Source organism: Zonotrichia albicollis, chromosome 5 (assembly GCF_047830755.1).
Source record: "Zonotrichia albicollis isolate bZonAlb1 chromosome 5, bZonAlb1.hap1, whole genome shotgun sequence".
NCBI lineage: Eukaryota > Metazoa > Chordata > Aves > Passeriformes > Passerellidae > Zonotrichia > Zonotrichia albicollis.
In genome coordinates, this window is record NC_133823.1 from 21,643,187 (window position 1) to 21,664,620 (window position 21,434).

Here is a 21,434-nt window from a genome sequence, read left to right on the forward strand (position 1 = left end):
AGGGCAGGAGTAAATCATTCACCTCCCCACGTGCTTCTGTTTGTGCATGTGTTTTTGTGACACCCTCCTGATTGCTCTGGTTAGTGGGGAAGAGCACAGCTATGAAAAGAATCCCTCTTTAGAGGAAGGGAAGCTACTGAGAGGCAGCTTTGGCTTTGTAAATCTGAGCACATGCTGAGCTCTCAAAGGTGTTGTAGGTTTGTGCATCAGGGAGTGAAGGTTCAGAATGGGGTGGGACAGCAGGTGCTGTTTGCTTACCTTCACTGACATCAGCAGAGTCATTGTTCTGGCACATCTGGCTCCAAGACTGTTATTTAAATTTACTTCTTTGTTTTCCTTTAATGATAAGAATTCCCAAACCCGTTTCTTCATTGAATACATCTCCTGTCTTTCGTGTTGTGTTTTGATTGCAACTCAGTAGAAGGAAATGAAGTTGAAGGACTTGATATTTTTGTATATTTATATATTTTATGTGTACTTACATGTTTGTGTTTATTCATGTATATATATATTTATATCTGAATTTTTGTATTAGTTGAATTTTTGTATTGTTATATTTATGTTTGTATATTTATATTCTCACATTTTATGTATTTGCATTTATATTTTTATAGTTTACTGTAGTGGTGTATATTTAAACACACACTTCTAGCAAAAGGTTTCAGAACAAAGATGTTCAGTGATCTCAACTACTTTTTTGAAGACTGATCATTAAATGTTGTCTTTAGGTTAGATTATTGTCCAAGAACTATGAATGAAGAGGCAATTGAAGGTAGACTCCTGAACGTGGCCCTGAATTAAGAAAGCAGGCTTAGAAAGTGACCTTTTTTAATGGAAATATTTCTCTAAAATCCAACATATTAGATGTACTAGATAGAAAACAATTGGTAGACCCTACTCCGTAGCATAACATTACTGGAATTAATAAGAACTTGAGACATTCCCAATTTGAAGGGAACATTACTATTTCTCTTAAGTCTAATTGGCTGTGTATCCAAGATGGTTAACAGTAAATCAGCTGTATAACTCACATTTCCTCATTAGTTGTACTGGAGAAGTAGGTCAGGCACTCTGCACTGACTCATTAAGCAAAATAAATTAAATAAGAATCTTAATGTTCCCTCTGTTTCAGCTTAGCAGTCTCTAAAGTGTGTGAATAAAAAGGTGGGACTCCATTTTCGATACTGGGGAAAAACATATTTACTCTCCAAGGCCTCTGTTCTCGCAACACTTACTCACAAGGATGAATTAATCATGTAGGTTTCAAGATAGGCAATGTATATATGGGTTTGAAGGATCAGAGTCCAAGCTCTTTCTTCATTGAGAGTTAGATTGTTTCATTGAACAAGTGCAAGGATCTGTGTTGGGGGAATAATGATAGAAACATGAGTTGTTGATGTCGCTGTGCATTGCAGGGCAAAGCCTCAGCTGCATTAAGCTCATATTGCAAGCAAATAAGGGCTTAGAGCAAGCTAGGCATCAGGCTTTATGGACCAGAGCAAAGGTCAGCTAAACACTTAACCCTAATGGGAAACGTGGTTTAATGTGCATTCATTTATAAAAGCACTGCAAACTTGTTTTAGCAGCCCTGATGTGGGGCTCTTTGGGAAATAACATCACAGTTGGGCAACAGGAAACTGGAAGACTAAACCTGCAAATGTTTTCATGTCAACTGTGCCTTTAAATACTGCAGTAACTGGTAATGTGTTAAAAGTCATCAGCTCCTTCATGTTGGCTTTGAATACACTGTGGACACTGGCTTTTCTGCAACAGACTGCTCTTCCACTGGGGTAATTAAGTCATGTTTATTAATGGCTTGCTTCGGTTTTATTGCTTTGTCTTTGCAGTACTGGGACTGATCCTGCCTATGTGGGCCATTGCTCTAATATCAATTGGTGTGTCCTTAGTATTTGCTGTCTTGGTCTGGATTTTTGTGTGTCCCTGGATGAAGAGAAAAATAGAAAGTAAGTAGTTATTTCATGAAATGTAATATTCCATGAACTGAACCCTAGTTCAGTTCCCACAGACAGGAGTGCCTAAACTATTCCTCATGTTTTTGTGTAATTTGCTCTGAAAAAGCTGCAGTGGTAGAAATTCAGAACCTTGTTAGGCAAGCTATTGAAGTGCTAAGTTCTGAAGTCTAGCAGAAACAGCAAAATAAAACCTGGAGTATAATTTAGTTTATATTTTATTAAGAAAAAATTAGAGAAAAAGCCTGTCAGAATGATTATCTTTAAGTGACTGTTTTAGCTTTACAGTAAGTTGGGCTGATCACAGCTTTAGTTGCTTTGCTGCTCTCAACAAATGCAGAGAAAAGTGTCAGGTTTCATTAACAGATGAACAGCCCAGTGTTTTCTTCAGTTACCTACTTTGGTGAATTTTATCAGAAGAAGCAAAGATGTTCTAGAATTTTCACACATGAATATAGTAGAGTGTTAGAAATAAATAGTGTGTGTATGAAACAAAGCTTGGTTATTGTAGCCAAGTTAAACCATGCTGTTGATGCAAACAGTGGAAACTTAAGTAAGGAGAGGTGTAGGTTGGGTTTAAAATTACAGCACTATTCTTTCCTTAGGCCGGTTAAAGAAAGATGCTGCACTGTCAAGGATATCAGATGAAAGTCTTGATAAAATTCAGGAAGAAGAAACACCAGTCTTTAAAGAGCTTCCTGGTGCCAAAGCATCTGATGAGAGCACGATTCCCCTTACTGGCTCAGTAACAGAAGCTGCTGGGGCATCAGATAATATTGCAAATGGAAACCATCCACGTGTGCCCTATGGTAAGGAGCTAAGACAACTTGGACGGTTTGTTCTCTTCCTGCTTCAATGAGGTTTCTTAACTTCAAGTAGGTCTCTGCTGTAAATAGTAAATTGGGGTTTGGAATTTCCATCTCTAATCCCTTTTCAGTTCTTGTTTGGAAAGATGCTCATTTACAAGTGACATTTTCTGGAGAGGACGTAAAATCAATTACATTTTGTTTGGCTGTGTTTCAGTTTTAGAAACAGCTGAAAAAAAAATGACTTGCCTTTTTGTGTTGCTTTGCTTTGTATTCTTAATGGTGTTTCCATCCTATCAAGCAGTGGAAAAATACAGAGCACACAGATTGCTGATGTATGAAGGTTAAATTCAGCATAAAGATGATTAGCATACTACAAAAGGAGATGAAAAGATTTGGGCTTTAGTTGATAAATGTATGACCATTTGGAGCGTGTCCACTGGAAAAATGTCACACATTGTTTTCTGAACATATGTTTGCAAGAAGTAGACTTGGGCATAAAGCTCGTTCTGCTCTGCCGCGTGGTGGGAACACCCTCCTCCACTCAGCAGTCTGCTGACTTTGATATCGCTTTGCTAACATCTACAAAGCCCTGTAATTTGGTTAATAAATGCCTGATATATTCAACTGGTTCTTACAAAATCAAATAAGTCATGACGTGGAGCCCTTAGAGTATGTGCTTCCAGTTTAAAAATAGCTAAACCCAGTTCTGAATGTTGCACAATGAAAATCCAGGCTGTCAGGAAATGAAAAAGACAGTTTCTTCAGAAATATTACCTGTGATACATTTTGATGCTAACATTAAATGCATACAGTGGGAATATACATCATCATGTTCATAGAACTAGTATATAGAAAATGTTGCAATAACTAAGGAAATACTTCTGAAGAATGAGAATTTTTTAATTTGTTTTTTTTAAATTATTTTTAAAGCTTTGTAAATGTCTCCTAAACAAATGAGTATGAATTAAATGTCTCTTAAACAGATAAGTCCCAGTATGAAAATGCAGTAAACCACATTTCAGAAATCGTAATTATTCCTATTCAATGTAGACAAAAGCTCAGAAAAAGCAGAGCTTGCTTTACAAGAAAGGAATTTATTGGAAATTTATATTTTCAGAGAACCTGAGGATTTAACCATCAAGTATCACATTCAAATAGCTGATACCAAGTGATTTGCTGGAGGTCATGCAGCATGTCTGGGGAGACTCAGGACTGGAACAAAGCTCTTTTTGCTCAGAAGATGAGAAACTTTATTTTGCAATGAATTGAATCTTGGTTTATTCCTGCATGTAGTGCAAATGGATCTTCTTTGTCCTGTGTTCTCAGATGCTGGCCACAATATTGTCCTGTGTTGGAGGAAGGGGGCTTTTGTATTGCATTTTGTGTAAACAAAACCTCTGAATCTCTGCCTTTTCAGGAAGGGCATTTTCGGTGACGCACACCTCGGTGAAATCACCTGTTTCCAACGGCACCTTCAGCTTCGATGGCCACGTGAGGAGCGACGGCCACGTGTATCACACTGTGCACAAGGACTCAGGTTTATACAAAGACTTGCTCCACAAAATACACCTGGACAGGGCCAACGACGAAAGGCCCACTGCAGAAAACAACTACAAGCTCCTACGGCGCAACAACAGCTACACCTGTTACACTGCTGCTATCTGTGGCATGCCCGTGCATTCCTCCTTTAAGGCAGCGGATGCATCTACTGCAGAGGACAGCGAGAAGCTGGTGGGGGACACTGTTTCCTACTCCAAGAAGCGAGTCCGCTATGACAGCTACTCCAGCTACTGCAACGCAGTGGCGGAGGCGGAGATTGAGGCAGAGGAAGGCGGGGTGGAAATGAAGCTGGCCTCTGAACTCGCGGATCCCAACCGGCCCCCCGTTGATCCCGTGGAAGAGGATAAGGAAGAGAAAGACACCTCTCAGGTCCATCTACTTTTCCACTTCCTCCAGATCTTAACAGCCTGCTTTGGATCCTTTGCCCATGGAGGCAATGATGTCAGGTAAGAGGATGAGATCTCACAAGCCAGCAATTTTACATAAGTACGTGGAGCAAGGCTTACCAGCTTTGCTGGTTGGAGAGCACATTCATTTCTGCAGGTAGATGATCATCAGGGCTGTGTATCATCAGTGTCCTCGGTGCTTGCCAGGAATTGCACTGCTTAGTCTATGGTTCCTTTTCTTCTCAAGGGTAAAATCTTTTTTATTTGCTGCTAAATAACTGTGAAGTAATTAGTTTAATTTACCTTTAATTTTGGCAATCTTGGAGGCATTGAGACTCCACCCAACATGCCAGCCACTGTAAAGGCAAACAGGACAATCCCAGACCTGCAGAATTTGAAGCATATTTTAACTGCAAAATCAGAATCTTTCAACAGACAAGAGATTTTAGACTATTTTTACCATTAGATGAATTTCATCTCTTGTCACACAGAACCTTGCCATCTCAGTGGCATGTGGCTGAGGAGCAGTCTGGGTGGGTTTGCTGTGCCCCTGGGAACACGCTGTATTTTTCCTTTAGGATTTGGCTGAGCTGCCTCTTCCCTAGACCTGGAGCAATCCATTTGGTATTTAATAGACACTTTTTCCAGTATCATGATAAGATCCCCTGAGAAATTCTCTCAAGTGGCTTGTTGTCCTTATTTGGGTCGTGGCTGGGACTGTACTGAGTCCCCTTCCTGCTGGACCCTTGCCGTGTCAGCCATGCCCTGATGGTGTTGGTTTCAGTGTTTTCAGCAGGACTTTACAGCATTCATCATTTTCATCGTTCACCTTAGCCTTCTGGGCACACGCTGTCCCACTCTTCAAGGACAACACTTACTGCTTCTTGTTCTTGTCAGCCTCCTAATTTAACTTGTAACTCACCATGAAAACAATTACAAACATGTTTCTTTGCTCCCTGTCCGTCCCATATCCTGGGAATTCAGACCAGGGCTTTCTGAAGAGCCTTTTGTACTTCCTTGGTATCCGCAGGGATCTGGCTCTGGGAAGGAGTCCAGAGGCCCCTCATCCTCTGGATCAGAGGGCAGTGGTGTAGCTTTCATTCCTCTCAGATGGTCTCCGTTGTTAAAGATCTTTGCTCTGAGCATACTGGCCAAGAGCAGAGACCCATGGGAGTCAATATCCAAGCTCTGCAAGTGGCCAGCACTGAGTGCTGAAGGGAACACAGGGATAAGGACAAAGACTGCTGATATTTCTTGTAATGTATCCTGGGAAGTACCAGACTATTATGCACAAAGTTCACAGCCTACCTCAGCAGGTGTCACAGCTCCTTTATTCCCTGCAGGTGATACTTATGTTTATGCACATGTTTATGCATGCATCACTTGCATGTTATGTAGGAGGAAAGGGTAGTTGATTTTGTTAGAAGTGATCTGTAAGGATGCAGTTAGTTCAGAAATCAGATTTGGTGTTGACAGGAGCTGGTCAGGATGAAATACAAAGTTCAGACTCTGTGCTGTATGTGTTGTTGCATCTTACAGTCTAATTCCCTTAGAATTTTGGATTTGGACTAGCTTGTTACTGTAGCAATATCCTTTCCTGAAAATGCTTTTAGTGTTTTTCAGATCCCTAGTTCTGTCGGTGATCCTATCAAATTTGCCAGGAAACGTGTTTTTATTAAATGCTGTTTATTCCAAAACCTCTTCTTAAGCTGAATTCATATAATTGCAAAACTAAAGAGCAAGTTGGCTTCATTTTGTCAAAGCTGGTAGAAAAGCAGGGAGGTGCTCATGTGTCTAGGATATTGGATAGGAATCCATCCTTGCAATTGTACTGAATTCCAGCTAAACAATAAAATTAAAGGCCCTTTCATATGCCTAGAAGATTTATTAGATAAAATTCCCTGGGAATGCCGATGTCTATCCTGTGGATCATATCGCAGAGATGTTTTGTCAGTCTTTGTCCAGTGGAGCAAAAGATGTGTTGGCTCTGCCGCATGTTGCATGGAGATCTGCAGGGCTCAAAAGGCAGTGCATTGTTTAAAAGATGATGCAGTAGAACCCAGTGAGTAGCACAGCTTTCTGTTCACATTTATGTAAGAAAGTAAGCCCTGGTAGCCCACCTTCCACTGATGACTGCTATCTTTTCATCTCCCTCCTTCATTCACTTTCCTTTGGCTCATTTTCGGTGCTGCTGTCAAGCTGTTTCTGTAATGTTTTTCCTCAGCCTTGAATCCTGTTGTTAAAATCCTGCTTTCCCCTGCATTTGGTTTTAAGCTCCTCACTCATGTATTTAGGATAGCATCTCCATTGTCCACACCTTTTTTTTGGACTTGACTGCAACATTTTCTTTCCATATCCTGGAACTTACTCTTGTGTCATGTTTTCTATTTATTTTCCTTCAGGCTATTTGTAGGAGCAAAGAGATAAAAATAAAAAGCCAATATGAAACTTAAAAACTGCAGGTGATTGCAAGGTAAACAATTGGCCTGCTTTAGAGAATATTTAAGCATGGGGCATACAGTACATACAGAACCGTGATGCAACTCAGAAAACCTTCATGGATAAGAAGTGCCCCATATAGTTTGGACAGCACTTTGGTGGACAGAAGATCATACAGAGATCTCTCTTGTTTCATTGTCCAGGATTTACCCACAGACCTGGAAGAGTTAAATCAGTATTTTTCCCTCGACTGCAGAACTAATTCTTAACTAACTCATGGGGTAGTTATAGACTCCAGTTTCTTCTAAGATGATGATTTTTATGTTCTTAACAAAATCAGCCATGTTTGCTGTAGGAGCTGATGTTTGTGGCCATCAGGGCTCGTGTTCAGGCCGACATCAGCAGGGATGTGTTAAAAGGAGCAGGCAGTGAGGGTAGCTCCTTATTTGGGTGACTGTTTTGTTGGGACCATCCTCTCCTGCCCTGCCTCCAGGCTTATGTGCACTGTGTCAAGGGTGCTGGAGCCCTTCCAGGGCTGGGACCAGCTGAGGCGGGCCCAGAGCCTTGTGACACCACCATGCACATGGACTGAATGAAATCTAAAGAATTTAAAATCCCAAATAAATGTGTTGGGACAGAACCGCTGGAAAAAAACGTTGTTGTTGAAGTTAATTAGCGGCGCCAAGTGAGCAGAGCCCACTGGCTCAGCAGTGAGCACAAAGGGAGTGCGTCAGGTCAGGGCAAGGGCACTGGGAGAATAAAAAGGGCAGGGTGGAAAAAAGACCTGGGCCAGGAGCGTGACACAAGGAGAACTGCCAGCTTCCAAATGCTTGTTCAGAGCCAGCTTTCCAGAGAGGCCGGGAGGCTGGGCTTTGTTAGCCAGCAGGGATTATATGCACCTATGGCTAAGTTGGACTGAGCTTATTTTTCTGTAGATATGGGCTGATTCAGCAGGAATTGTCATCTGGAGCTTCACAGCTGCCTACCTGTGTAACAACAAAATAGCAGAACAGTTGCTGAAGCTGTAGGGTTTGTGCTGTATTTTAAAGTCTGGAAGCATGTCTGAATTTACTAGTTCTCAAAAATAAAGGCAGATGGGCAGGCTGTTTTGGACATGGCTAAAAAGGATTGTTAACCTCAAAAAACTAATATGAAACTTAAAAACTGCAGGTGGTTGCAAGGTAACTGATTAACCTGTTTTGGAGCCTATTTAAGCATGAGGTATACAGTACAGACTGAACTGTGATGCAACTCAGAAAAACTTCATGGATCAGAAATGCCCCATATAGTTTGGACAGCACTTTGGTGGGCAGAAGAGCATAACGAGATCTCTCTTGTTTCTTTGTCCAGGATTTACCCAGAGACCTGGAAGAGTTAAATCAATATTTTTCCTTCACTGAAGAACTAATTCTTAACTATCTCATGGGGTAGTTTAGACCCCAGTTTCTTCTGAGATGATGCTTTTTAGCATCATAACAAAATCAGCCATGTTTGCTGTAGGAGCTGCTGTTTGTAGCCATCAGGGCTCCCTGTTGAGCAGGAGTGCTGGCTGGGGCAGCTGTGTGTTAAAAGGAACAGGGAGTCATGTTTTCTCTGGTGCTCAGCACAGCAGTGGCTGTGGCTGCTCTGCTGCTGGGCTGGGAATGAGAATTGAGCTGTGAGCAAAGAGTGTGTTTGCCCCACAGTCCTATCCTAACAAGTGGGAAGATGCTTTTGTTGATTGCTCAAGCAATCTCTGGAGCTTGTTATTCCTTGAATCCTTGCAATCAAAGCAGGATGACCCACAGAGAGAGGCTGTAGGTCAGTGTGAGTTTTGCTGATCAAAACATGCTGTTTATGCTGTGAGGAAAGCCTGAGCCTTGTACTCCTCCCCACCTGTCTGTGCATGCGTTCAGTCATTCCTCACACAGATTCCTTCTCCTGTAAATGGGCAGCCTCTGCTGTCCCTTCCTGCCCTCCTTCAGGCCATCGCTCCTGCAGGAGAAGCCCTGGGCTGTCAGAAAGACCTGTGTGCCCTGGCTGGTGTGAGCAGGGCCCATGGAGGAAGGGTGATTTGGGGCCCTGACGGTGGCAGGAGGTGAGATGCTGCAGCTGGGCAGGGTGACCAGGGGCCCTGGCACCCCCCGTGTGTGTCTGTGCTGCCGAGGGACAGGCAGTGCTCAGGGCTGGCTGGTAGGTGCTCTGGGGATGGGAAACCTGCCTGCAGCCATTTCACAGGATCTCAGTTTTCCTGAGTTCCTCCTGCATAAATTGTTGGAGTGTGTCTGCTCTAATTAAATTTCCTGTGGAGGACTTCAGGACTGACAAAGGGATTTAAAACCATTTCAGAGCTATAGTAAAAATATTTAACTTTTAAAAAAATATTTATGCACGTTCTTTCAGTGATTTTAGGGAAGCTGACTGCTATTAGATAGGGAATTCATTTTAAAGCAAAACAGCTTGAGGAAACTAGGAAATGTGTACTTGCCCAAAATACATGGAGAAGAGCTTTCTCCTCTCACCTTCATACAGATTTCACTGGAGTTTAGGTCAGAGTGCACAAACAGCAGTAGGATTCACCTTTTCCCTCTCTTCCTAAAGTAAAGGCAATGGGATTAAAGGAGGGAAGGGCCAGAGCATTGCCAGTATCTCACTGCACATGGAGAGCTTAGTGGGATTCAGCCTCTTGGCTAAATAAGGAGTCTAAAGGAACTATAGTAAGGCTGGATTACAAACCAGGTATTTCTTATTTCCTCCCTGAGAGCTGTAGTCCAGATCACTTCGAATATTTAGGAAGCTAATCTGTCTGTTGTGAGGGAAACCTGATTTCTGATTTCTTCCCTTTTTAATAATAGTCCATTCTGTACGTTCAGCCTGTGTCCCAAGTGGATGTGAATCTTCATTTCTGTCCTTAACTGTGCATGTACAGGACATTTTTGTTGTGCCATGCAGGCAAGTCAGAGAAGAGCAGCAGGAAATGGGGTCTGCAGTGGGTGTGGGAATCCCTCCCCATCCCTCTGTGAGCAGGGCTCATGGCTGGGCTTGCCTTGCCAGGGGAAAAGCTGATGCTGGTGGGCATGGACCCAACGCTGCAGGATCCAGGGCTGGGGGTTCAGGGCCAGCATTTGCAGGACACAGAGATGAGCTACAGGAATAAAAGCATGTCCACCCTGACTCATTAACACACCCAAAGCTTGCACTTCACAGGGCACAGCTCTGACACACTTTTATTGTGCTGTGGTAGATGTCAAGGCTGTCCAGTTATTTGAAGTGGGATAAAAGTCTCCTGATAATCTGATAACCTTGGAGATTAGAGCATGTTTTTTTTTCCTGTTGCTACCTACGGGCGTATCTGTCTTTCACTCTTGCTCAGCTGGGTGATGTCTCAAGACATAACTGCAGCCTATTTAGAAATATCATATCACTGATTTTCCCAGTGGAAGGTTTGTTTGTGAAATCCTGGTTTGAGAAATTGTCAAATGGGTGGACATTTTGTAATTGTACTTGTAATTTTGGACACAGATTTTTCAGATGGCTGTTCTGCTCATCATTCAGCTTTAATTTGTGATAATGTACAATTGAAGGTTCTTTCACTCAACTAGAAAAAGGGACTAAAAAGCAATCTCCTTTTTCAGGTGGCAGAGAATCTAAGCATGGTCATCAAGGAGGCTATACATTATTCACAAAGCATATTCAGAGTGTAGTTTTCAAATATAGTTAGATTTTCTTTTTGAGCAACTCACTACTTACTCCCCTCAAACAGCAGCCAGGAAATAGCTATGTTGCTGCTTCATAACATGTTACTACAAGCTTGATGGGGTTTGGTCACAGAGCATTCAGCTGATGGCTGAATGACTGGGAAAAAGCCCCTTGATTTTTACTAAAAAAAAAAAAAAAAAGTGTTAGTCCTTATTCCTCCAGAGAAGATCTTGGACTCGTGACCCAAAGGTACCTAAAAATTTCTGCTTGTGTGTGTGTGTGCATGGGAAACTGTCATTTCTAAGCCTGTCTCATGATAGCTGAATGTGGGGTGGTTATTTTTGTTGGTAATACTATCTGTCTCACAGGCGAGAGGAGAAGCCAGCTCTATTTATAGTTCAGATTCACTGTCAAATGCTATCTTTCACAACAGTTTTATAAATGCTGTGTGACAGATTCTAAACTGGCACGAGCAGCGGCAGAAGAGAATTGTGCCAGTTCACGTTAGCCGAGAGCGCCAGCAAAACCATCCCGAGGTCAGGCAGCACCTCAGAGGCACGGAGCAGCCCTCAGTGAGCCCCACGGGACACCTCTGCCAGGGCAAGTACTGCTCTGGGTGGCATTAAATCCTGCACTGCACCTCCAGGGAAAGGCAAACAGCCCCTGTGCAGCACCCCAGCTGTGCCCTGTGAGTGATGGGGCTGGGGGAGCCCAGCAGAGGTGGGGAAAGTGCTGGATGTGGAGAATACACTTGGCAGCAGGCAGGCTCAGGAGTTGGGCTTCTTATGCCATAACGTTTTATAAACTCATCCTAAAATTAACTCTATTGGCCACCCCCTTGTGCTCAGTGGGAAAGTGTGTATTAGGTGTGCAAAATTAAAGTAATACCATGACAGGAGCAGTCTATTTTCTGTTTTAAACCCAATAGGTAGATAATACAGCAAATTCTTTAAAGCACTTCAGTTTCATAAGAACCTGAGGGCAGTTTTACATATAGATAGATGTGGATGGGGATTCAGAGCCCTTGTGTGACCATGTCAGGCTTTTTTCTTCTCTAAACTGCCATGGATAAGATGTGGAGCTCCAGCAGAAAGGAGAGTTACTTATTTTCTTCTCTAAACTGCAATGGATAAGATGTGGAGCTCCAGCAGAAAGGAGAGTTAGTTAAGGTAAGTAGAAACCTGGGTGGGAGAGTAAGAGAAAATAACTTATGGAAAATAGACTTGTGAAGTGAGTCTTAGCCAAATGCATGGAAGATTTGATGTCTGCTTTCCTGCTAGTCATGTCCTGAATCAAGTGAGCTAGAACTAGTGGGAAATACTGTGAAAGCCACATCCCAGTCTAGCCAGCATCCTTGTGGTTTATCTGGTTAGTCACTCAGCTGTAGGAGACATCTGTTAATCAAACTGTCTTATCTAACAATGCCCTTTTTGTTGCTCGGTTTTTTAGTGTGTTGTTTCTCCCTTGCCCTCTCTTACTGTGCTGTTGGGAGTGGCTTTTTGTCTTCTACCTCTGTGCAGAACCAAGATGATAGTCTCTGCAGTGCCTGAGTCAGGCCCATTTGCTGTGAGCTGTTGGCAGCTTCATGGTGGGACAGGCCCAGCAGCTTCTTCTAGAGGTGTTTTCCATTGGCATGGGGAGCACTGATACCACAGGCCCCTTGGAATTCACCTCCTGGACAAGTCTGGAAGCTGAAGGAGCCCCTTGAAGAATCTGGTGCTAGATTCAAGCCACTGTTGTTGCTGTTTGTAGCCACTTGCAGATATTCAGGCTGGGACATGCCACTCTCCCTAAGAGCTGAACATTTAAGTCACATTGAAAATGATTTACTGGGAGAGGAAAAATGTCCCTCCGGTATAGATAACCAGCGATGCAGACACCCACAAAGTAAAATGAGGTTAGTTTTTACCTTTTTGCCTTTCCAAGCCTATCATCAGCACATCCAGTGCTGTTTGGCTTTCTTTTCTTACAGGGAAGGTATCAGAAACGCTGCCTCTGTGGGCAGCAGTGTCATCTCTTCTGCTCTGTTGGACAGAATCAGCCACTCAGATTCTCTGAGGCTGAGCATAAGTCAGCAGTTTTGGCTTGTCTTCCCTTGCCACAAATAAGAACCTTTTCCTCAAGAATTAAGCTTTGTTGATTCACAGAGGTGTAGCATTTGCAAATAATTAAGACTGGGCTTTGATATGGAAGAGCATAGTTTGCTGCTGCAGTTTTGGAAGCCTTTTCTGCCTTTTCATTTATGTTGGGACTGACAAATATGTATGCATAATCTCTTCAGAACAGTCAGGAATGAGTGCCTGATCTCACTTCAAATGTGGCTGTTATTTTCAACAGGGAAGTTTTCTTCCATGTCATACAGCACTATTAAAAGGGATGATCAGTTTTGCCTTTATTCATCTGATCAATGTACTATTTGCCGTTATCCATCCTTCAGCATCCATCAGTTTATTCGTGTACCTTCCTACATTGAATTACTTTCTTTTTCTGTGCCCAAGAAGGCATTTAAGTGTGCAAGTAATTTAATCCACACCTGAAAACACTGGAAAAACAGTTTCAGGTTGATTTCAAAATATTAGAAATGCTTCAGTCAATAATCTCTTCTTCCACAGAAGTAAAATAATTCTTGCATTTAGGCCCTAATGACTTTTCACATACTGTCCTTTCAAAACTGAACTAAATGAATGCTTACTTGGGCACAGTATCAGAACAGAATTTTAAAGTGTTCTAGTTAGTTGAAATCACTCTTTATTTAGAGTCTTTAGTTCTTCATTGTACCAACCAGTGTCTTCAAACCCACTGGATTTTCTTATTCATGTTAAGTCACTAATTTATTTTCAGGATCTTTCTCAAAATCTGTAAAAATTAGTAATTCTTTTTTATAGCTAAGAGCATTTTTAGCTACTTTCATTTCCCTTGCAGCTTGACCGTTGCTGTGTGTGTTTACGAGGGAAAAGCTTTTCCTTATTACTTTGCTTCAGGATCACTTCTCAGGGTTCAGAGCTCAATTTCTCAAGGGCCAGATGAAGGCAGGAGGGTCCTGTGTTGCTGAGATGTGCCAGCTTTGGGCTGCTGGTGGCCCTTGTCTCTTGGCAATCACCTCTCGGCCCCTGGCACCTCATATCTGGTAAGGACAGGATTGAAGGAAATTGTTAACTGGCATATACAGTGGCCTGGTTTGCACAACATTTGACATTAAAACTGGCCCTTACTCCATCTGTGTGCTTTGGAGTGGGACCAGGAGCTAAATTTAGCAGGTCCTGGCTCCAGGGCGAGCATGGCTGTCAGTCCTGCCTGCAGTGCTCATTGTGACCTGCTTTCCTATTGGTTTACAAAGAGGGGAGCTTCCCTGATAGTTTTCATATTTTTGGAATGACATTGGTCAGGTTTGTTCTGCTCTTCTCACTCTTATTTAGACGTAAATATAGCACTGCTTCACTAGTTATTTGGTGAATAAATGCTGTTCAGCAAGGCAAGCAGCTACTTGGTTTAGTAAAAGAGCTGAAAACAAAAGGGATGTTGAAATTCTTATCTGCTTTTTAGTATTTACGCCTCCAAAGTAATTGGATACTGGCTTTCAAGTTTTTCTTCTAGCTAGAAGTTTCTGTCTAGAAACTTGATGCTTTTTTAGAATAAACAGAGCCAGAAGTCTGACTCCAGACATGAGTATCAGATGACCTGCGTTAAGAGTGGGGACTTCAGTGTTGCTGACTTCCAATGTTTTTCCAGACAGTAGCAGCAAAAAGGGCTTACTTCAGCTCTGTGTCAACAAAGGCTCCTCTCTGCTCCAGTCCAACTCACTCTACAACATCTTTGAAGATAACTAAATCACCTTCCCAGCTGCACTCAGATCATATCCCAAACATTATGGGCTGTCAAGCTAGATAATATTTCTATATTCTTTTCTGTGATGGTAATTTTGCTCATTATTTTCCCCTCTTTGATAAAAAGAGCTAATTTGATACTTGAATTTTAAAGATGCACTGCTCCTCAATTGGTAAATTTTGAGGTATTGGTAAATTTGGTAAATTGAGGTTTTGGAAGAATTTGATGTTTCAATGTGGTACTGATTTTTGTCATAGACAAAAATACTGATTTTTGTCACAGACCAAACATAACAAGGTACTTCCAACTCTGGCATTTCAGGAAACTATTTGTAAAAGAGAAATTTCTTTCAGGCCTTGCTCTGGTTATCAGTGAAGAAGTGACAACTGAAAGAGCAACACGAAAAGAGTCTCCTGCTGCACCCTTTCCAACTGAGAAAGGGTGTTGCCTGTAGGGACAAGTCAGAGTAGTGCTGCACCCATGATGAAGAAAAGCCATGCAGAAAATAACAGACTTCTTTCAAGGAACTCTGTGCATTTTTGTGACTCAGGTGACATGTTTCTGTTTCTCCAGCAATGCCATCGGTCCCCTTGTCGCACTCTGGCTCATCTACGAGCAAGGTGCCGTAATGCAGGAGGCATCCACTCCCATCTGGCTGCTGTTCTATGGAGGTGTTGGCATCTGTGTGGGCCTCTGGGTCTGGGGAAGAAGAGTTATCCAGACTATGGGTAAAGACCTCACTCCAATCACACCGTCAAGGTAGGTCCACAGGTGTCATTGTGGTTGTGTGAACTTTGTGTGTGAGCCAGTCTGAGAAGTTGCCGTTCCAGTATTTTGTTTGTAATGCAGTTTGCTGGATTTGCTGTGCTTTGATTTTAATGATAACCTGGTTTTGACTTCTCCATCTTTCTAAAGAAAAAAAAGAAAAAAAAAGAAACAGGAGAAAAAGAAAGCATGAGAAAAAGAAAGAGAGAAAGGAAAAAGGATAACTCTGTAATACTGAATGTGGTTAAGGCATAGAGGTCTGCATGAACAGGCAGCAGAGTCTTGTGCTCATGACCTAATTAGCGTGGTAGAAGTTGCATTTGGAAATGGCAAGATTACAGTGGCTTTCCCAGTGTGCTTGAGACCATTAAAGCCATATGTATTCATTACAGTAATTTTTGTCTTTAATGCCTATTCGACCTCTGCTGGTGCTTAACCAAATTACTAATTAGGCACGATCCACGGCAGCGTAGAGTAGCGGAGGTCTGTGACGCAGTGAGCCGCGCAGACGGGGTGCTGCAGATGACTAGCCTGTGCCCTGCCCATTGTTCAGCCCTTTCTTGTCCTCTTAACTTACTCACAATGACCAAAAATCAGTTGGAGATAAGAGTCGAAAGAAGAAACGGGTAAGACTTTGGCACGCTGCATGGTATCAGTCCGAGCTGATGCAAAGAGTGATTGTGAAGTGTTTTCTTATGCTTCCCGCAGTGGATTCACTATTGAGTTGGCTTCGGCGTTCACAGTTGTGGTAGCTTCCAATGTTGGACTTCCTGTCAGTACTACACACTGCAAGGTATGCCTTTGCCCAGCGACTGCAGTCAAGGCAGTCTGGACTATTCATCTTAAAATTGTGCTGCTCGAGCCAGGGATAATGGCATGGTGAGAGGAAAGCAGCCGCTGGCAGAGGATGGTTAGGTAGGGGTGCCTCATCTTGGTCACGCCAGCAACGTGGGAAAGTAATTGGGCTTCCAGAAAATGTGTTGGAGTTGTCACATTAACGTCACTGGAATTGGCCACAGCATAAACCCCATAGCTGCTGGTGAAGAAGAATAGCACTTGCAAAAGCCTGACCTCAATTTTAAAGCAAACGATTGCGAGGAAGAGCCTGGTTTCCTCTGATGGTGCCATTTGAACCTGGCTGGGTAACATTTCTCCCTTGTTCAGAGGCTGCGCACCATTCATCATTCATACTTGACTTTTCTTGATAAGTGCATGGCATGGGATTTCCTGCATATAACTCTTTTACTACAGGTTTTCCATCTGTCTTTTTTTTTTTTTTTTTTATTTCTTCACAGTGGATTTTGCATTGAAGTAATGTGTGCGCTAACGGTACTTGTAGCCTCAAATGTGGGTATTCCAATAAGCTCCACCCATTGCAAGGTATTGGAGTTTGCAGTGATACTATCAGTAAATCACATCACTAGGACAAACCATAACAAAATCTGGGAGATACCGACTGTTGCAGATTGCCTTCACTGTGCCGTGCCCTGCAGACCGTGACCGCAAAATAACGGGGCCCGCTTTTAAAGGCGGTACAGCCAAGCAAAGTCAGCATTTTAACTAATTGCACAAAAGTCTGGACTGTCTTTCCCCCTTCATGGTTGTATTGGACTAATATAGACATATTAAAATAACATAGATTCGTAGTCTGTGTGAACCCAGTTATGTGTATTTTAAAACCACCTGTATGAAAAACACTGCTACATCATGAAGCTAATATTTTAATGTCTCTCTTCTTTTAAACCAACTTGTCCTCACTTTTGTGCATTGTAGTACAGAATCTGGCCCTTGTAATTAGTCCTTTGAACAAGGTACTTTGCTTTTTTGTTGCTTTTTTATTAAAAAGAGCACTTTGTAGTATAGATACAGGCTGGGTAATGAGCACAATTTAATTTTGTCATGAAGACATTTGTATAGCTTGTAGACATGAGGGAGCATGTGGACGTTTACACTACTGGAAGATCATAATGGGAATTTGGAATTTTGTTCCCTGGGAAATTCTCAGGTCAAATATCCTGTCTTTTTTCCTTTTGTTTCTCCATGGACTCTCAAGCTCCTGGATGTGCAGAGCTGTTTGTTTCTTTCACCCTCTGGCAGGATGTGGGGAGGCCCCTCCAAAATCAGAGAACCCAGAATGGCAGTCCCTCTGCATCATTGCACACCACCAAGACCAAGTCCTAAAAAAAGACAGTGCCTGTAGGATTCCCTGCTGCACCCTGGGGAGCCCCTGGCTGGGACTGGGGCAGGCAGGTTTCCGGGGATAACTGCTCCATGGCATGGCAGGCAGGCTGGCAAGAAGCCTGGCAGCCTTGCCTGTGACATTGACCTGCTTTCCAGTAAAAGAGTCAATGAAATCCACACATCCTGCAAAATGCCCAAAGTTGGTTCAATTGGCCTTTTTCTAGTGCAAACCATTTCTTCAGAAAACCTTCCTCTATTGCAAAATCATTTAGTTCTTTTACCCTGGTGCTCTTTGAGAAGCAGCCAAGACTGAGCTGCTCTGAAAGGCTGTTCAGATTTCCTGGCATTGACAGAACTCTGGTTCCTCTGAATAAGGCAGGGAGGGGAAAAATAATAACAATGTTATCCACTTCTAAAAATGCTAGCCTGAAACCACCTCCCTTTAGGCTGACTGGTATATCAAATGCATGATGAAGAGTTTGCCAGGGAGAATAATACAGCTTTGATTATCCCAGTTGCGTGCCTGAAACACTTCTAGCCAACTGTTGTAAAAGAGAAAACATACTTTGGTCCAAACAAATAGACTGAATTTAAAAAGAAAATGTCTTGGAAGCCAGAAGCTAATGAGAGGGGTATTCATTCACTCAATGCAGCTAAAAGCTTGGTCTTTTCTAACTGCAGAGCAAAATAGTTCTTTTTTTAAAAATACTTCCATAAAAGCAGCTAATGTGGTTAGTCTGTGTCTATTCCCTGTAGCTTGCTGTATATCATTAGATGGATCATTCTTAATGGGAAGATCCACTTTGCAATAGGATTAGACTGTTCCAGGGATGTCATGTTATTATAACTGACTCTGTGTTTCAGCAAAATGAGATCCTGAGTTGAAAAATCCTAAACGAGCAACACAAGATAAAGCAAACACTTGTAACTGATGTATTCTTGTATTCCTAGCTTTCTTTGAGGGCCAGGGAAGGAATAAAAGAATTGTTAAATATCATTTGGTCCATGTGAAAATGCCTTGCTGAAAGTGCTGTCAAACACCGAGTCAAAAATGCCTTCTTAAAAATCAGCAGAAAAATTATTTTGCCTTAGAAATCCAAAAGAAAACAAGTTTGAGGTGAGCATAATCATGAGCCTCCAGCATCAGAGATTGGGATTTATTCTTTTCCTCAATATTTGCTCCACTGCAAAATAGCATTTGCTGGAGTGGAACCCTTCTGAAGGGGTGTCAGCCACCTGAGTGTGCAGCAGCTGGATAAAGTGATGGCAAATAAGGAGCAGCATGAAACAGATGAGGTGGAGGGAAACCTTTTAGAAGTGAAGCAGTAGACTATAATGAAAAATGGAGACCAAGTCTGAAGCTCAGAGCAGCAGTTTTCAGATCTCATAGCAGATGCGGTGGCAAACTGGAGGTTGGTAGCAGGAATAAAAGCATTTAGCTTCTGGGAAAGGTTTGTAAAGCCCTCTCAGATCAGGACCTGCCTTTGGTCCTAAACCAGAACCTTTGGTCTCCATGAGGTGTCACTGCCCCATGTGCCTGTCCCACATCAATGGCCAAGCAGCGTTTTCACTCTCAGTGCCTGCTGAGAGTCTGAACTGCACCTTCATCTTTGCCACAGGTCCGAGAGGAGAGGAAAGACCCTTGAAAGCCTCCAAGTCAAGAGGGCTTGTAGGAAAGACCTTATCTTTTGAGCCTCGGAGGAATTTGTGGGTCTGAATGCAGTAGCCACATTGCTCTGGCTGCACCAGTTCAACCTCCCCTGGGATTTAGCACTGGAAAGCCAGAGGGTGGGAATGCATTCCTTCCCTTTCTGCTGCCCAGGTGGGCAAATGATCACACAGAGTCTTGGAGTGCCTGTTTTTTGTTCTCAGATTGGAGATTTAGAAATAGGCATTTCTTAGCTGTACCAGAGTGTGTTCATGTAAGATAAAATTAGAGCGCAGCAGTTAAATGCTTTTCCTCTGCAAAAGTGACTTTGCTGAGGTCATTCTGCCAGCTCCATTTTGCCATTATGATTTTGCGGTTTTGAAAAATATTCTCTGTTGCTATGATTGAATTATCATGTTCTGTGTGTTCTTATTATACAGCATTGCACAGGAACAAGAGAGCCAAAAGCATTTCTGTAATGCTTTAAGCAGAGCATACTGAAGGCAAACTGCACTGGTTTCAAACCAATCTCAAAGTAGATACCATCTGAAATTCTACAGAAGGTGTAGTGTGCCTACACCCAAGGATTAGATTCTCTCCTAACCTCTAGTCTATCAAAAATCACTATTAATAAACTAAACTTTAATCATGTTTAAAACAGATTGCCAATGCCATCATTGCTGATACCATTTCAGTTTCAGGAAGGATTTGGAGATTAGCGTATGTAGCCTGCAGCCTTGCTCAATAAGTAACACACACCAAATGTAAAGCTGAGCCTAACAGCTGAGCTGCTGAAAACCCAAATGCTCTTTCCTTGGGTTAATACTTTGATGTAGTCACAAGTGTGGGGTTCCTCTTCACCTAGGTACACCTCCACCTCCTCAGCACACTTAGCCCTCCTAATTGCAGAACAGCATATTGTTCACTCCACGAGTATTCAGATGAAATATCCAACAAATTTCATTTTTGGGTCAAATTTTCAACAGAGACCTTATTGGTCATAGAATACCAAGTTTAGTTTTCCCTTGTTCTGTCACAGGCCCCCTAGAGTTACAGGGTCTTCCACAAGTAACTCTTCTCCAAAAAGAAATGTTTAGCAGTAGTTAGAAGCTGAACAGGTGTTAGCAAAACACGCAGATTTTATATCCCCCAGCTATCTGTCCCTGATTCCCTGTACTCCTGGCATGTATCATTTTCCTGGCTCTGTGCAAGGGGAGCAACCCATCTTTTGATCTATAGGCAGGGACTGATACTCCCATTAAGAAAATAAGCAGGGAGGCAGGGATGGCACTTCAGGGGGCACATGCCCAGCTGTGTCTTGGAGTTTCCTTACCTTCAAAACAGGATATTTCTTCCACATTTCTTGCTGCTTTACTGTGCACTTTGAATAGACTTACACTGTTTTTGCTAACAGCATGGAAAGCACTTCGAGGGCGGAAAGAAAATGTAGTCTTTATGAAATTCTTGTATTATTTTTCATTGAAAATGTTTTTCTCAGTCCAGTTTTTTTTTTCTTAAAAACTGCTATGCTGGGTTTATACCTGAGTTTATAAAGTGAAAATACCTTTGAAGGAAGAAAAGGTTGCAGCTTTGCCCATAGCACAGTGTGTTTTGTCTACAAAACCACTGACCTACCCAGCTGCCCTGGTAGTAATGTCTTTGAAGGATATTTTGGTGTTTTATCCATTCCCCACCATCCTCTTGGTGTCTGGACAGTTAGTGTGCCCCATAATATAGTCTGGTGTCTTTTTCTGCAAGACAGGATTTTAGTTCTGGATGCTTTGTTTCCCTCACAGGGAACAAAGATTGATGGGTTTGATGTACTGGGTCTAAGCCTGCCCTGCCTTTCTGCCCCCTGCCAAGGCACCATCGCTGCCACAGGGTGGGCTCAGCTGCTTTCACCCTGCCCCTGCCATCCTGTTTGTGGCCTGCAGTACTGGAATGTGGATGTGGTGTTTTGGGGCTGGGCTATGAGCTGCACACAGAGGCAGAACAGGCAGGGCATCCCAAACCAGCAAGAGGACAGGCAGTGGGACAGGAGCCATACTAGCTGTCCTGGCCTGCCCCATGAGATGCTCTCCAGCAGAGCCTAAAAAACAGCTTTCCTGGTGTTTTCCTGATTTAAATTGCAATCAGACCACAGTCACTGGACTCTTGCTCTCTCCCCCGTGGA

At 42.7% G+C, this 21,434-nt stretch overlaps 1 protein-coding gene across 7 annotated transcripts in view; it reads left to right on the top strand.

Annotated features, from left to right (window-relative positions):
- The window catches only part of SLC20A2 (solute carrier family 20 member 2), a 56,658-nt gene that overhangs the window by 33,221 nt on the left and 2,003 nt on the right, over nt 1–21,434 (top strand). For 4 of the 7 annotated variants that reach the window (XM_005484666.4, XM_074540995.1, XM_026791977.2 and 1 more), the window contains 5 exons: nt 1,848–1,964; nt 2,576–2,779; nt 4,197–4,785; nt 15,241–15,426; nt 16,141–16,225. In XM_005484666.4, the coding sequence (XP_005484723.1) occupies nt 1,848–1,964; nt 2,576–2,779; nt 4,197–4,785; nt 15,241–15,426; nt 16,141–16,225 (1,181 nt within the window). Of the gene's footprint in view, nt 1–1,847; nt 1,965–2,575; nt 2,780–4,196; nt 4,786–15,240; nt 15,427–16,140; nt 16,226–16,727; nt 16,813–21,434 lie in introns of all 7 variants that reach the window. The other 3 variants (XR_012580399.1, XM_026791979.2, XM_074540997.1) reach the window with 3 other exon arrangements.